The following is a 17,141-nucleotide window of genomic DNA, read 5'->3' as shown; positions in this document are numbered from 1 at the left end:
CTCTCTCTCTCTCTCTCTCTCTCTCTCTCTCTCTCTCTCTCTCTCTCTCTCTCTCTCTCTCTCTCTCTCTCCCAGAATTAGAAATGAGTGGTTTTTATTTTTGTTACCTACCCTTATCCTTGTAAAAGGGCCATTCATCACTCTTATCTACATCTTTTTCACTCTGCTACTCTCTCTTTTTCTTCCTCTTCCTTCATCAAGAAAGATCAATCATGTTTCCTGCCGTAATTACATACACGCATTTCTTCTATACTGAAAGACCCATAAATTCAAGTCAACATTCCATTTCATGGTTGAATGAGAGCATGTTTTTGTAAGAACCATGAATGATGGCTCTGAAACTAATCTTGGGTATACTTCTGTTGGTGTATGATGTCTTGTATTCCGTCGCATTTTAATCCAGGGAGTACTAGTGCAGCACCTAGACAGGCAGGACGGCGGTCCCGCTAGCCGGTTAATGGGCCGTGGGGGTTGCAAGGGGAGCAGGGGCCCCCCTGCATAGCAGGGGGTGTAGGGGGCGCAGTCCCCTGCTCGAATTTTTTATTTGAAGGCAATTGTGTACTTTCAGGATTAGGGTTTTTTCGCTATATATTTGTAGCGAGGGTTTCTTTCTCTGTAATGCAAGCAATACTGAGAGGTGTGAGGACGAGTGCTGTAACCCTATTCTCCATTGATAGTGAAGCAGGATCTCATCTCACCGGGGACGTAAGCAACCTTGCCGAACCTCGTAAAATCCGTGTGTATTCATTGTTTTGTTTTTCCATTATCTTCTGCATCGTTTTAAGGTTGCGTTTCTACAACTTCATCATACCTATCTCCAAAGGAAGTATTCCCCATCGAGTTGCCATACCTACTTATCCCTCTAGTCAATGAATACAAAATCCATGATATGCTTACACTGATGGAAATCCCTCTAGAATCTATAGAGAGACTGAAGGGACATATATCAAACTATGGTTTTGAAGTGGCCTTGTTTTGTAGAGAGAGGAGCTTTTGTCAATCATTGGATATAATCATATGTCTTAATGCTCATCTCCAAGAAAATTACGTAAGTATTGATGATTACATTGAATGGGTCGAGGTATTGTATTTGGATTTGGGTGGAGAGATCAATGTTTAAGCAGGTTGGTTCCAGTTTCACAATCTTCGCTTGCTTTGGAGATTAAGAAATTTGAAGATATAGAAGACCCTTCTTCTTCTTATGAGACTTGCATGATTTGTTTGGATGAGTACGCGAGAGGAGTTAATGTTACACCGTTGCCTTGATCACATCTCTTTCATAGTGAATGCATTGTTAAGTGGTTGAAACACAAGAATTCGTGCTCCTTTTGTTGCTTTGTATTTCCTACAAAAGTTTAATTTCTTTAAATTTTATTTCATCTCCTAATCAGTATCTGAAATGTTGATTTTATTGGAACTTTGTGTGTAATCTCATGTTATGTCAATGATTTTTTTTTTTTCCAATCTAACCCTTTTTCTTCTTATACGGGAACATGATAATCCCATCATATATTCATATCCAAATTATTTGACAAAACCGGTTGACTAATAGTTTGATTAACAAGGCTTGGTTTTTGCCCCTGATGTTGACTTTGGATGTTTTGTTTTCTTAAAATATTCTCCTCTTTGTTTAACATGACAAGGGTTTTGTGATCTTCAGATTGTTTACCTTAGTAGAATGATCTCTTTGTTTATCATGACAAATAATTGTATTTTTTTAGATTTTTTGCTTTCTTAGGATGATCTTCTCTTTCTTAACCATAATAGTTGGAGTTATTTATATTTTTTAAATGTTTGCTTTAGGATATTCTCCACATGACAAGTAATTTGTGACTTTGTGTTTTTTATTTCCTCTTTATTATGATTTTTTTTTTTTTTTAGTTATTTCATATTTTGCAAGGCCAGGGTCAAGGTATACCCGGCCCTTGATGGCAAACTAGGGTCAAGGTTAGGGTCAATTAGGGTCGGGGTTAGGGCCAATTAGGGTCAGTGTCAGTGCCAATAGAGACATCCCGGCCTGACCCTGCAAGATCAGGGCCAATCAGGGCGGGTAAAGGTTGGGCCTAGGTTGAAGTTTAGCAGCCCTGAGTCAGGGTCAAGATGGACTTGGGCCCAATTAAAGACACTCAGGATTGAGCCAGGATTTTAAGAAGCCCGGCCCAACCTAGCCCTGTTGCACCACTAGCTGCGGGCATGGCTTGTGTATTTTCTTTTGATAGGTGGAACCTCTGTTAGTTAAAACGAGAACGGCAAAAAAACATTGTTTGGTACGGGCATGTTTTAAACGGATCAAAACGTGAACGGGACAGTCAAAAATACGGTCAAATACGGTAAAAACGGGGGAAAAAAAAAAACGGACGATACGTGTTTTAAACGTTTATATTTAAATAATACGGTGTCAAAAAAAGGCAATATATAGACATAAATTGGCATAATAATTCTCTAAATACCTAGATAACAATCAAAACAAATAGCCCCATTTTAAACGTTTCTATTTTAAAACGTTTATATTTTTTAAAATCCGTTTTTTTACTATCAAAAAAACGGGATGGCGTTTAAAACGGTAAAAAACTTTAAATAGCCCCGTTCCCATTTTTTACCGTTTCTGTGAAAAATTCGGCAAACAACGTTTAAAACGACAAAAAAAAGGGACCGCGTTTTAAACGCGAATAAACTAACTAGGGGTGGAACACACTTATAAATAAAATAAAATACCTTCCTTAATGTGCGGTAGTTGCTCAAATCCTCTAGTTGGAGTTGAAGTAGAACTGGGTAGACGGTTGACCCTCCCCGTATACTACTTATAAAAGCTAGGGTCAGTCGGTTACCTTTTCACTCTACTTTCTCTCACTCCTTCTTCCTCTTCCTCTTCCTCTTCAATCATGTTTCCTGTTGTTGTTACATGCATGCGTTCTTCCTATACTGAAAGCCACACACGTTCAGCACACCCACAACCCACAACCAAATTCCATTTCCTGATTCAACAAGACCATGTCTATGTAACAACAATGAATGATGGCTCTCAAACCAGTTTTAGGCTGAGTTCTAATATATTGCCAGAGCAAGTATTCATTATTGAGTTCCCTTACCTGCTTATACCTGAAGTCAGCCAGATCAAAATCCATACCATGCTTACCCAGATGGAAATCTCTCCAGATTCCATTGAGATAATTAAACGACAGATATCCCACTATGCTTTTGAAGCAGCCTCGTTCTGTAGAGAGGGGATAGACGACGTTTGTGAAGCCTTTGATATCTTCATAGTTCTTAATGTTCCTCTCCTAGAATATGACACAAGTCTTGATGATGACTACGTTGAATGGTTCGAGTCCATGTATATTGAAGGAGAAGAAGAAGGTTCAATCAGGTTGGTTCCGGCTTCACCATCTTCAATTCAGGCTTTAGAGATTAAGAAATTTGATGATATAGAAGAAGACCCTTCTTCTTCTTCAACAGAGACCTGTATGATTTGCATGGATGAGTACGTGAGAGGAGTCGATGTTGCACGGTTGCCTTGCTCGCATCTCTTTCATGGTGAATGCATTGTTAAGTGGTTGGAATGCAAGAATTCGTGCCCCTTGTGCCGTTATGTATTGCCTTCAGAAGCTTAATTTCTTAAAAAAAAAAAAAATTCTTAAATCAAATCATAATCTTTCTGTCTTCTTTTTTTTTTTTTGGTAATGAGTCTTTGTGTCTTCAAAGTCCAATTCTACAAGAAAGGATGAGAGTTCAGCTCTAACTGAGTGGGTCCATGGAACATCTTTTAGAGAGAATCAGCTGTCTCCTTGATGCATTGTTCTTTTAGAAAATGAATACACATCACTGTTCATAAGTTTATCGCGATGGAAAAAAAAATCCACCTCCAAATATTGATAGAATTTGAACCATCATGGAATATGTTTTAAGACTACAATAGATAGTTATGTTCATCAAGTAATATAATTTACGATAATAGTAAACCTATGTATGTCGCCAAAAATTATTTAATATATCTGTTGCCGTTTATAAGTTTACTATTACAAGGAAAAAAAAAAGTCGCTGTCAAATATTGATCAGACTAGGCATTTGGGTAAAGGTAAAAGTTATCATCTCGAAATATTTATAAAATGATGGAAGATTTATTTTCATTACCCACAATATATTCATCATTCACATAATTTGTACTAGTGTCTTGGACATCGAGCAATAGAGAACCGAGCTTTCCTCTAAATCTTAAGGCAATAGAATTTCAAATATGTTGAAATGTTTTGAATTTATCAGTCCATCGTAAGAGGTTTCTCTCATACCACACATGATACACAAAGGCACATAAAGATCCCAAAGGGTAGCCTAGTTGGTGAAGGACTTTCGCCTCAAAAAGTGTGTGGTCTTTAGTTCGACTCCTCATATCTCCTTGGGGCCACTCACACGAGGGTGTTTAGTGCTTTCCACTACTTTTGGTGAAAGTTGAATGATTCTCATTCAACCCCGATATAATTTGGTCCATGCGGTTGTGGGGTTAGTATAGACCCGCAAGACTAGTTAGGTCAAAGGCTTGGATACTCGTCGTTAGTAGGGGAAAAAAAAATAATCTCCCACATCAAGATTTTCCAAAAAAAGAAGTGGTTGTTGATTTACAAATAGGTAATTTTATACAATTTATGTTTTCAAAATGATTTACTGTGAAAGTATAAAATTACCCACCACTCTACCCAAAAAAAAAATTAAATAAAAATAAAAAATAAAAAGAAAAATACACATCACTATTCATAAGTTTACCATGACGGGAAGAAAAGAAAAAATCCCCCACGGAATATTGACAAAACTTGAACCATCGAACAATATATATGTTAAAGACTACAGTAGATCAATTATGTTCATCAACTAATTTAATTTAGGACAACAGTAAAAATATGTACAAAAATGATTTAATATATCTATTGCGGTTTATAAATTTACCATGAGAAGGAAAAAAAAATTGTTGTTGAATATAAAATCCCCCACGGAATATTGACAAAACTTGAACCATCGAACAATATATATGTTAAAGACTACAGTAGATCAATTATGTTCATCAACTAATTTAATTTAGGACAACAGTAAAACTATGTACAAAAATGATTTAATATATCTATTGCGGTTTATAAATTTACCATGAGAAGGAAAAAAAAATTGTTGTTGAATATTGATTAGACAAGGCATTTGGGCGATGGTAAAAGTTACTATCTTGAAATATTTATAAAATGGTGGAAGATTTATTTCCATTACTCAAAATGAAGCATTTAGTCTAAGATCATAGAGAGGTAACAAATAAATTTTGCAGCTCGAGTTTTCCTAAGACAATGATGAATCCATTCATCGATCGCATTGCTTTAGATGGACAAGGAGGCAATCAGGAGGATATTTTGAGGAAATATTAAATCCCAATAGGGATTTCCAAACCCTAGGATGGTAGGTGAACCATCATCTACAAGTGAAGAAAATATATATATTTTTTTTCTATGATAAATTTATTGTCAAGACAGATCTAATCTCCAATTCCAATCTGATTCATACCGATCCACTCATCTGGTATAAGAATAAAATGGTTTAAAATATCAAATTAAAAACATTAAAAAAAAAAAAAAAAAGGGGTAAAACCGTCCAATACTATTTGATCCCAATCCATACCGATCTTGAGGTTTAAATCCTTGGTCCTAGCTTACGAAATTTAAAATCACTTTTATTGTGACAATAGATTTTGAAAATCACTTGGATCAGGCTTAATTGGATGGGTCGGATTAGATGGATCAGTCAATCCAGGATCCTTATATCAACCTTTTTTATTACTAAAATCAAAATTGAAACATCACTGTTAGATTAAACTTGCACCTTAAGAAATCCTCTTGTAAATTTCATTTCTCCAGTAGGAAACCATAAGAAAGTTATAACTAGTTTTCTTTAAATACTCTCCTTATTTTCCGCTAGTTACCCAAATCTGTGTGTCTCTCTCTTAAGTTCACATAGAATTAGAACTGGTTACCCTCCCCCGTTTACTTATAAAAGGGCCATGTCATATCTTGAAGCCAATACGGTTGTATTTTCAGCTTTTGTCTTTGAAAGTTGAAAAAGAAATTCATCAATTGATTCTTTCCAATGTCTTAGTTTCCAGATTCCATTATAGGAGACAAGAATTCCATAAGCTGGTATGTTTAGATTTATCTATCTGCACCAATGGCCTTCCAGAATCCATCTATTGCACAATCTTTTGGATAATTTTGCTTCACTTCCGGGAGAATAAAGTATTTCAAATAATCACATTTTGTCCTCTATTTTTCTGCACAATTATTCTTATATGATCATTCAAGTGATGATTGATGGATGATAATAGTAAGTGCAAATGCAAATAAAATTAATTTTTTCCTAGGAAATTCAGAGGAAATTGCCATTGTATACAGGCAAGTGGTTAAAAGCCAATTAGCCAATGCAGTAGAGAACCCTAAAAAGAACCAGTTAGAAAACCAATTACAAATTTCGCAATGGAGAATCCAGTACAAAACAAAGTAAAGATGGGCCAAGTGTGCAGGGAAACAATGTAGCTAGAATAAAACTGTAAATTCACTATCATTAGCTATTTACATGGGAAGGAAGGGTCTTTCTCGAATCATGTAGATTTGTAGAATATGGATTTGTGTCCAATGACCACAGTCTTCCTCTGTTTATAGTAAAATAAGTAATCCCTAAGAGCTTAAGGGTCCATTTGGATATTACCCTTAAAATCCATTATTACAATAATACATTATTCAACATTTTCCTTCAAGTTGGTGTATGGATGTTACACATACCAAACTTGAATTAGAAGGATGAAAGGAAAATCAAAAACCCGATAGAAGAATCTATAGAATTAGAACAATCTTTTAGCCCACTTGAGCCAACTCCCCTATGTATTTATTTATTTCGAGGGGGGAGGTTTGTGGGTGTCGAAATTTAAAACAGATAAGTCATAATTTACAATCATTTAACAATGAAAAGAAGAAAGAAAATTGAGAACGTAATGATCCAGAACAAACCCAAAAAAAATATTGTAATCATGAATAATTACTTAAGATGAAAATGGGATGAAAATGGTTAGATAACTCACCTATGAGCTCTTCTGGGGATGAAAATTATAAAAGAAAAAAAAATCGACTTGTTTGATGTTATATAGGGAGGGAAAATTTTCCTTCGGACACATGTTATTTACACATTCTTTTGGTGAATATGCAAACACAAGAAAGAAATGAGTTACACCTCTCTCTTTGTGTGATCTACCTAGTGTTTTCCCAAATGAATGAAACATTAGGAGGGTGGAAAATTCACCCTAGGTGGGTGGGTATTTTCAAACCTGTCATTGGGATTCCATTTCCTTCACTATTATTATAGGATTGCAGTTACTTGGCTGCAACCCGGCAGCAGTGATTCTTTTTTCTTTTCTTTTTTTTTTTCAGGAAAAAAACCCCACCAGGGAGAAAGAAGCTCTGTTCTCTATTGCTTGATGTCCTTTTTTTTTCCCCCCTTTTTTTATTGCTCATTGTCCCTGAGAATAATATAAATTACAATACTATTTGTGCTTGGAACTAGGGGTGAAGCTTGGCCTTAGAGGCCAAAACCTACCCTTGGCCCACCTTGAGCCCGTCTAGGTCTAGGTCAGAAAATTCTGACCCTGAGGGTCGGCTCGACCCTATTTTTGTCCCTGAGTACCTGCAGCCCCCATGGGCCACCCTGCCCAACCCAAAGTTTTTGGCCTTGAGTTAAGGTCAAGGCGGGTAAGGGTAAGGGTTGATACCTGTAGCCTACATGGCACACCCTGCCCAACTCTGATTTATTCAGTTTTTGATGGCTAATTTTTATTTTACTTTTCAATTCAAAGGGAGTATACTCGCCCCTTGATGGTAAATCAGGATTAAGGTATACCCGGCACTCCGTGTGAATGGTCCTAAAGAGGTAAGAGGAGTTGAGTTCAGAACCATATGCTTCTATAAATGAGGTTCTTTGTCAACTCTCCTACCCACTTAGGCTTTAATATATTTGTCATTCACCCAAAAAATGAGTTAAATTGACCTACAATCACCTATAGCATCTATAGCATGGGCTACACGTCTCAATGATAGAATTAATACCTTTTTACTTAAATATCTGGGGGGAAATAATGTTATTTGGCAGTGCCTTATAAGCATCTACATGGGATAGTAAAATGACCACCTCATTCCTCCTCTTTGATACCAGTGTGCACGCAGGCAATCTCATAATGGAAATAATTTATTTTTTCCATTGACTATCGGTTATAAGAAAGAAAGCCCGTATCCAAACACTTGATCAACCTACGACCAAACGTCCTCAATGGCCAATCCTATTTTAAAAGCTGTTCCTTCACAAACCTTTCGTGAATTTTAATTTATTTTATATTTTTAATTCTCTCTCATGGGTAAGGGTCACAAATAGGAGAGTGGATGAAGTCTCCATATCAGAATCATTCTCGTACGAAATTGATCCACACAAATCGGATTCACCTAAAAAAACTCTGTGGTAGATTCCATCTTTGTGCACAGACTATATGAAAATAGTTCTCTTACGATAACCTAATCCATACACCACAGATAGTGGGTGCGATGGGAAAAAGGTAAGCTGGAAAAGATTAATACCATGGAAAGAGTTCAGCTAATGTCACATAACTCTTAATTGCGTAAACCAAAACAAATTACATGCGTAGCTTGGTCCGGGTCTGAATGGAAAGTTGAAATGGCTCCACCCATAGAATGTTTGAAAGAAAACAAAAGAGATCGAACTCTGGAATACCTAACTAATCAAACCATTGGCCCATTATCCATGCTACACATTTATGTATATGGGAACGCACCCCAAGGAAAAAGGAGAGGGTCCCCACGATGCCAGTGTTTGGGGAATTTCCTACACCACACAATGGAGAATTAGGGCCACCAGGGGGGAACAAATCTATATGGGGTGCATAAGGTCAAGGTAGGAGAGAAAACAATAGAAAAAAGGAAAAATGTTTTCTTTGGGGGGGGGAGGGGGAGGGTGAGTGTGGTCCTTGTGCTGCCCAAATATGGGGAGATGAAATGATTGTCATGCCCCCCATGAAAGGGAAATGACTCTTCTATGGATGTTTTCTTGTGCATTCCTATTGGCCTTCGCTCACATGCAAGAACCACACCCCTCATGAAGCTCTTCACCTAGAAAAAAAATCTATGCATGTGAGAGAATCCATGTCGGTATGGGAGATCCTCTCGCTCCATCAATGGTAGTGCAAAGAACGGTATCATCTATATGGGGACCATATGGTTAAGGTAGGAGAGAAATAACAAATAAAACAAAATCCCACGAGAGAGGAAACTCTTTCCCATGAAAAATTTAGAAAAAACTATCTTTTTCATCCTACCATGTGGTGGTATATGTTTGGGTCCATGAGATTGAGGACCCTTTTCTGGTATAATAGGACTTCGATGCCATATCTTGGGCAGAATTTCAAAACAAAATGTGTAGTGACAAAAACTAAAGTTGTAAAAATATTATGTAAGAAAGAACGCTACCAGTTGGCGTAGGTACACGCCTAGACACAGTGATCGTGGAAAGACCATGATGACTTCACGCTGAAGATGCCCCCGCATGCCCTCCTATTGGCTCTCTCGTTGATATGTACCTACGCTAGCAGGATAGTGTTCTCTTGCTCAAATATTATTTTTTATTTTTAGGGAGACAGTTTCTCACTCTACCAACGTGAGGAGGAATATGCACACCACATCAATGGCCGTCTTGAAAAAAACGTATCGTTTATATGCAGCCCACGTATTCAACATAGGTGCCAGAAGTAATAAAAATAAATCAGGTTAAGCTAATCAATTGGGTTTTATGATGTTTGAGCAGACAAGGCTGGCTTAGTGGGTTCTTTCAATCCTCTCGATCTGGGCTGACGCCTGAGGAGCCCATTTAACAATTGAGCTAATGGGCCAAATCTGATAATAAATTTCTTTCCGGGTTATGAAACAATAGCCTGTGAAAGTGTTCATTGGTATTGAGCTTATGGCTGGTTGGGCGGCTAGGTGGAACCACTGTCAGTTAAAATGGGAATGGCAAAAAAACGGAAATGTACGGTATGGGTTTTAAACAGATAAAAACGATGAACAGTATGATAAAAAAAAAGGTCAAAAAAATAGGGAACGACAAATGGACATAAATGAACGGTACGAGTATTAAACGTGTAGTTTTCAAAAAAACGAAACCAAAAAAACGGTAACATACTTATGCAATTTGAGAGATTATTACTTGTATACATGCATCTAATATTCCAAAAGCTCTAGGAGTCCCAAGATAAAATAGCCTAATGGGCTACAAGAAAATGAGATGTTACTAGCTTTAGCTTCTCCTTACTCAATGGGCTATAAAAAGATGAGATTTTTTTCCTATAGATAGTATGGAAGTTAAAAACAAAAAACCAAGTATCATATTGTCTTCACTCTTCACTTTTACTAATATTTTTTTTTTTTATAATTATTTTTTTTAATAAAATTCCTATTTTAGCCTTAAAAAACGGATACGCGTTTAAAATGGCTGTTTAAAACGCGTTTAAAATGGATTCTTTTGCCGTTTCCCTTTTTTCCGGATTGTATAATAGCATACGGGAAAACGCGTTTAAAACGCATTTTAACTAACAGTGGGTGGAACAGGCTGGAAATATTACCACTACCCATGTAGGGATGTGTGCCCAAGCCCATCCAACGATGGAGAAAGTTGTTGAACACCCCAGTCAATGGAGAGAATCCGGATCCATCCATGTGTATCTTGTGTGGTTTTGACCGTAGACATGGCATAGATATCTCCAGGTGTTGTCACCAAAAACCTTCCCCGATTGATAGAATGTCCCGTTACCGACACTTGAAAAAGCAGCTTTCAAGGTCTCGTCGCTTCGGTGAAGAGACCTTCGGTGAATCACTTGATCCCTAATACATTTTCGGTGCCATGGAGCTAGACCAATGAGCTATTACACTTTCTTCAAAGGATGGCTGTTGCCAAGCCCACCTCCTAGTTGTCATCGCTCGATCACTTCCTTTTCCACTAAGTGATTGCTTAGGGACCTTAGCGTACGATCTGGGCTGTTTCCCTCTCGACTTTGGATCTTAGCACCCAAAAAGTTTGTCTGTACAAACGATGACAGTCTGTATTCGGAGTTTCCCTTTGATGCTTGATTAGACTTTGGGAATAATTAATGTCATCATTACCTCCCAAGTCAAATAGTTGAATGTCTGAAATACCCTTTTTCCATTCAATGGGATTAAATCCCATGGAATCTTATATATCCTCTCTTCATTGAAGGAGTCAGGTAATGTTACCCAAAAAAAAAAAAAACCTTCACAATTAAGGTCATGGATGATTGATTCCAATTCGAATAGGCTGACTCAGACTCAGCCAATTTGCTTCTACTTTTCGTTTTTAAATCAGGAAGCTCATACTCAATGTACCATCAGGAATACTAATGTGGCAATTTTGGCTATTGTTGGATGGTACATGACTCGGACTAATCACAAATCAGGCTTCATAGCCTAACTCTAACTTTGTCAAATATCGTCATGTGTAATGGCAATGTGGTATGTATCTCCATATATGTTTTTTCATAGTTTTAAATTTTAAAACTTTTATTTTATTATTTAACAAACTTTGTTCATAGTCTAGACTGAAATTTACATGTCTGTAAGGGACCTCAGGGTCTATTTATTGACAAAATTTGGTCCTCTATTTGATTTGCCATGTAGCAAAACTCTCCAATAAATAGAAAATAAATACATCAATGTTGCAATAATTTCTAGTACCATTGAGTATTGGATCCAATTTTTCTTTACCATAGCAAGATTCTCTTCACTTACAGAATCTTATCATTTGATTGGATTGAGGAAGGGTGTTTTTGACCTTGTACAATAAGGGAAAATACTCGCTTTTCAAACAATCCAATCACATGGTCAAATCGTCCAAAACCAGAATAGGTCATAATCAATTTCAATCCGAAGCTACCGATTCAACTAAATCAATACCAATTCTTGAAAAAATGATTACGAACCATATGAATGATTTGGTCATTTTGAAGTTGAATATTAGATTTTAGTGGCAATGAAGTGATCATCTCAACTCACTATGCCTTAATAAGCATTAACTTTTTCATATAGTATTCAAAAGGAATTATTATGAAATGTGGTAAAGGCCAGATTGAAGTAGAGATTGACACAACTAGAGTGATAGAAGACCTGATAGTTTCTTGTTATGATTCGGGGGTTTTATGGCTCGGGCGAGATTTAGGTTGAACCCAGATTGACACGAAAAGTTTTTGATTTGTCTTCGAGTTGACCCACTATGGCCTGAAATCAACTCAAATAACTAGTAAATATATGTAGAACAAAGTTTTCCTTCACCGAGAGCCGGTCAAGTTATGACCCTCCTCTCTCCCCGAAATATCTCCCCTCTATTGTACGCTTCCGATAGGTTACTATAAACCGATGTCCATTCGTTGTGACCTCAAAAAAACTCGATCCATATATATAATTATATATGTTTAGTTTTAAGATTTTTAACTCCACAATTAACTTTATGAGAATTCATCTCTTAATATTTGTATATTTTTTAAGAGATTTTAGTCATTTTACACGATTTGTTTGGTCGTATCTTTTAATTTGATAAAAAAAAAAAAAAGACATTTATTATATTTGACGAGCATGAAAGAATACAAAAAGACATCCCATCGGAGGAGATCCAAATCAAAAAGGAAAATAGAAAAATACAAACACCAATACCTTTAAAGAATATTCTTATTCGTAAAATACAACTGAATAGGAAGATCACAAGAGAGGACAATATGAAACTTCACATCCAAGGAAACCACTTTTAGTGCATCAGATTCAACTAAGATCTCAGCTATTGAATGAGTGGAGGCCATTTTTACAGCTACACTTGGGAACTTTTAGTATCAAACAACCCTCAAGTAGCTTCCAAGCCTTAAATCAATCCATGGCCTTTCATAGGGTTCCAAGGGTTAAATCCACACGTATTTCCTCTTTCATCTCTTGCTTAGCATCTCTTATTTATGTTCTTTGGGACAAGGGGACCACTTTTGATAGTGATAAGTGCCTCTCCAACTCCCTCGTCCAGTAATCCATTTGACTATCTCTAAATTAGCAACAATGTTCAAGTAGTGTTTAAAACCTTGAATTGAGATTCAGCCATTGCGATCTGGATCAGATCAAATCGGTAGGATCTGTGAATATTTGGTTAGTATCAGACCAAAAATGCCCTAATTCTAATTTAATGCAGGGGTTGAAAGGCATCTAATACTACATTTAATGTTCTTTATATGTGAAATTATAATATTTTCACTTTTGAAATAAATAACTTTTAGGAATAAGACAAGGGACCAAAAAGTAAGATTATAACTTCGTATTTGATGATAAAAAGATACACCTATTTATAAAATGGAAGTTTGCATGTAGAGTTAGTCGATAAGGATTATGATATTAATGTTGGTCCTTCTTTGATGTGTTTGATGACAAATTGGTTGTTCTGAAGTCGGTCAAATAAAGGTTCATATATTTAGTAAGTTATCAAATATTAAATGAATGGGTCTTACTTTCACTAGGGTTTAGTCTAATATGGATCCATCTTAACAATGTTGCTTCCCCATTTCAGTTGCAAAAGGCAAAATGGAAAATAAGAAGTCATATAAATACAAATAGAACTCAGGTTCTCTTCTGGAACATGAACTCTTGCAACAATCTCACATCATGCAAGAGGTCATGGTCAAGGAGAAGATTTGGCCTCGATATGATAAGTTTACCTTATATTATGTAAGGTAAGTTTGATTATAAGAGAAATTCAAAGTGAAGAGAAGCAAAAATTTTAAACTTAAAAAAGAAACTTTTGCAACCATTTTCTTTATCCTATGTGATTGTATAAACTATTTAATTTTTTTTTATCATATTTCGTAATGATATATTTTGCATATAATATTTATTTTATATTTTATAATAAAGGATTTTAGATGTAAAATAAAATAAATAATCGTGAAATAATTTAAAGTTATTGATGTAATCATATGGAATAGTGATTAAAAAAAATCTTTTAAGGTTGAAAATTTCCCTCACACTAATTATCCTTGCAACCAAACAAAGTCTACTTTATGAATCATTTATGACTCAAGCTTCTGACAACCCATAGTATGATAAGTATTATAAAAAACTACCTATTTGTTTAAGAGAAGCCATGTTGTTCAATCATATAATCTCTGTTCTTTAATAAACAATCTTGAACGTGCAAAAAGATCAGTTAGACCTTTTTTTTTTAAAGAAAGATTCTTACAATGGCAGTCTGTGAGACAGTGAGAGGCCATCTCATATTCCATGGCATACAGGCATAGACATCACACACTCTCTCTCTCTCTCTCCACATTAAATGCTATTTTGATACAAATCATTTCCTGCAATGCCTGCAAGCATACTAGAAAACCAATACCTTTTTTTTTAATAGGAAAATGTTTCCAAAGGTACGTATGGAAATGTTTCTATTCTTCTACCAAAAAAAAAATTCTATTCCAGTATTTTTGAATTAGAAATACTTTTTTATATTTCTGTTAATTTGAAATACTTTGTAGTATAACTGAAAAAAAAATAAATGTCTAAAATGCATATTACATAAGCATATCTTATATTTTGTGATGGTGGCAATAGAGAGATTAGCTCGAGAATCAGGTTTTTTTGGTTGGTTTTTGTTACAAATTTGTGTTTCTGTTTTTTATTAACAACATCAAATATGTTTCTCCAATGACTAACAAATATGTTTTTTTCATCCAATTCATTACAAAAAACACAAAAACAGATTGGGTGCACGTCCAGGTTATGTTCCAAATTGATTAAAAAGAAAAAACACTAGTGTTTCTTTGAACATTGTCATACAAATCCTAAGCTACAGGGGGATATGCTATAGGGGTACAAACCAATGTTGTTAGTAGTATTAATCAGGCCTAATTAGTTCCCACCAATTTAAGGTATTGCTCAATTTCCTCCTGTTTAAGAAATTGGGTGAAGTTATGCTACATTTATATTTAGTCGATCAGTTATCGGTCCCTAATCAAGCTTAATGTAGTTGGACTATAATCAGCCTTTAAATCAGTTATTTGATTAATTGGCTATAAAAGGTCCTATATTCAGCTTAAATGGGCTTAAACAGACATTACATAGTTGGTTATCAATCAATCCAAATATTTGGTCTTGGTTGTGCGATCATTGGGCCTCTACCTTGCATCCAAAGCACACCTGATTATTAATCAGTTGATATTTGAGTTCAACACATTTAGTAATCTATCGAATCAATCTCAAGTTTCAGTCAGTTGGCTCAAATCGAGCCTATTAATACGAGCCAACTTTTGATACCTCTAAAATACTAACACCCTTTCTCTCTCTCTTTATCCTTATCTTTCTCACATGAATTGACCTCATTACTCACTTATTCCTTACATACGTACCCCTTTCTTGGAGAACCCTCACTTTTTTTTTTCTTTTTATTAAGTATTTGAATTATGAAATATTTTTTAATGAAACCATTGGGCTTATTCATTAAATACATGAGGCCACGTTAATCAATCATTTTCAGACCTGTCTTGTTGCTATATTGTTGTTTGTCCAAATGCGGAGGCCAGATAGACCCTCCCAAGATTACCGAAAAAATGATCGACCCTCCCAACTTTAATTAAGGGTTTGAGTATAAAGTTTTGGCGTTTGAGGTGTTTTGAAGTTTGACTTTTCAACAACTTTTTCTCTGTCGTATTTTTAGGTAAAAGATTTTGTGCACTGCCATGCATCCAATGAAATGATTGAAATGATGAAGAAGTATATAATATGGGAAAAAGGACATCTATATTAGTAGGTCACCTAGAAATTAGGTATGCTAGTGTTTTTGATCCTTAGATGAAACATAATTGATCGTATTCGTTTGTATCTGTTGTTCTACCTAAGTTGCCCAACACTGCCGCTCAATGGTTCATCTTCTTCTCCCTCTACCTCTCCTACTCCGACTCCCACTCTCACAAATTCATCAAGTCCCGCCATACCGTACCTTCATCAACATTCTTATTAAAGATTCATTCTAGAGAAAATTCATCACGCTTGATTGGACTCGGAGACGAACAATCACATAAAAACACAGTTACTCAAATGATTAAAAAAATGCATAAACATTGAGAGCCACTTCTTGTTGGAGAGGTATAGAGAATCAAATAAAAATGTGGTAAATTCAAGATACATGGTTGGCTCAAGTTGTTGTAATTTAAATACAGTATTGCCGTTGAAAACTCCATTAACATGACACTATTCCATCAAAGCATAATCCTGAAAGCTTCATCCTTCACATATAATACAAGCCAGTGCATTGGGAACAATAATAAACTAACAAATAAGATTTGCTACCAAAATTCCAGCTTTCTGATGCTTGAGTGGGCAGGTTGAGCTACAGATGGTCGCTCAATCACAGCTTCCCTGCCGGCCCTGTTCTCTAGCCCTGTCCCAATCAAGGTCTGATAATGATAATTAGAACTGGTTTTAACATTCCCGAAAGGATGAAGAACAATCCCTGGAAACTCCGTATCCATAGCGACATAAGGGAAATCATCAACAATCTTCCGAATCAGAGAAAATTTAGCTTCAAGATTATCATTCCAAACCTCCCTAATTTGAATATCGCCTTTAGATGGTAGCATCGACATTTTCACAGTGAAGACACCAAACCAGACGGCGATCCCTTCAAAACCAGATCTCTAAAAAAAAATCATACACAAATGAAGAAGATAGAGCCCCACAAAACCCCGACCAATCTATTGTGAAAAGCTTTCCCTCAATCAAATCTGCAAAATTCCTCAAACAAATATACCCTAAATCATTCGGAAACATAGATAAAAGACTACAGAATGCAAAAAAGGTGAAATCAAAATAGAAGAATCAAGAAATTGAGATGAGGAAAGTTACAGATCTAAGATGACTCACCTCAAATTATAGAAATTCTCTGATGCGATCTAAGGATTTCCAAATTTCCGATCAATGATTTTGTTCTTCGTTGAAGAAGAGAGATGAAGAAAATGTGAGTAAGAGAAAAAAAAAAAA

The 17,141-nt window shown here is 35.8% G+C and overlaps 1 protein-coding gene and 1 long non-coding RNA gene across 2 annotated transcripts; one reads left to right on the top strand and one right to left on the bottom strand.

The window, feature by feature from the left end:
- The first annotated feature begins 3,008 nt into the window (after positions 1–3,008).
- Positions 3,009–3,611, top strand: LOC122077945 (RING finger protein 150-like). The gene has a single exon (XM_042643833.1). It carries the CDS (start codon positions 3,009–3,011, stop codon positions 3,609–3,611), a length of 603 nt encoding a protein of 200 aa, XP_042499767.1.
- A 12,628-nt stretch (positions 3,612–16,239) lies between these two features.
- On the bottom strand, positions 16,240–17,141 carry LOC122080208. Its single transcript, XR_006140646.1, has 2 exons — positions 17,025–17,141; positions 16,240–16,885 (listed from the first exon to the last, which is right to left on the bottom strand). It is a non-coding gene; the product is annotated as an uncharacterized LOC122080208 (long non-coding RNA).

This window comes from Macadamia integrifolia, chromosome 5 (genome assembly GCF_013358625.1).
Source record: "Macadamia integrifolia cultivar HAES 741 chromosome 5, SCU_Mint_v3, whole genome shotgun sequence".
In the NCBI taxonomy this organism is placed as follows: Eukaryota; Viridiplantae; Streptophyta; class Magnoliopsida; order Proteales; family Proteaceae; genus Macadamia; species Macadamia integrifolia.
Note: the sequence above shows the minus strand (reverse complement) of the source record. Positions and strands in the feature narration are given on the sequence as shown.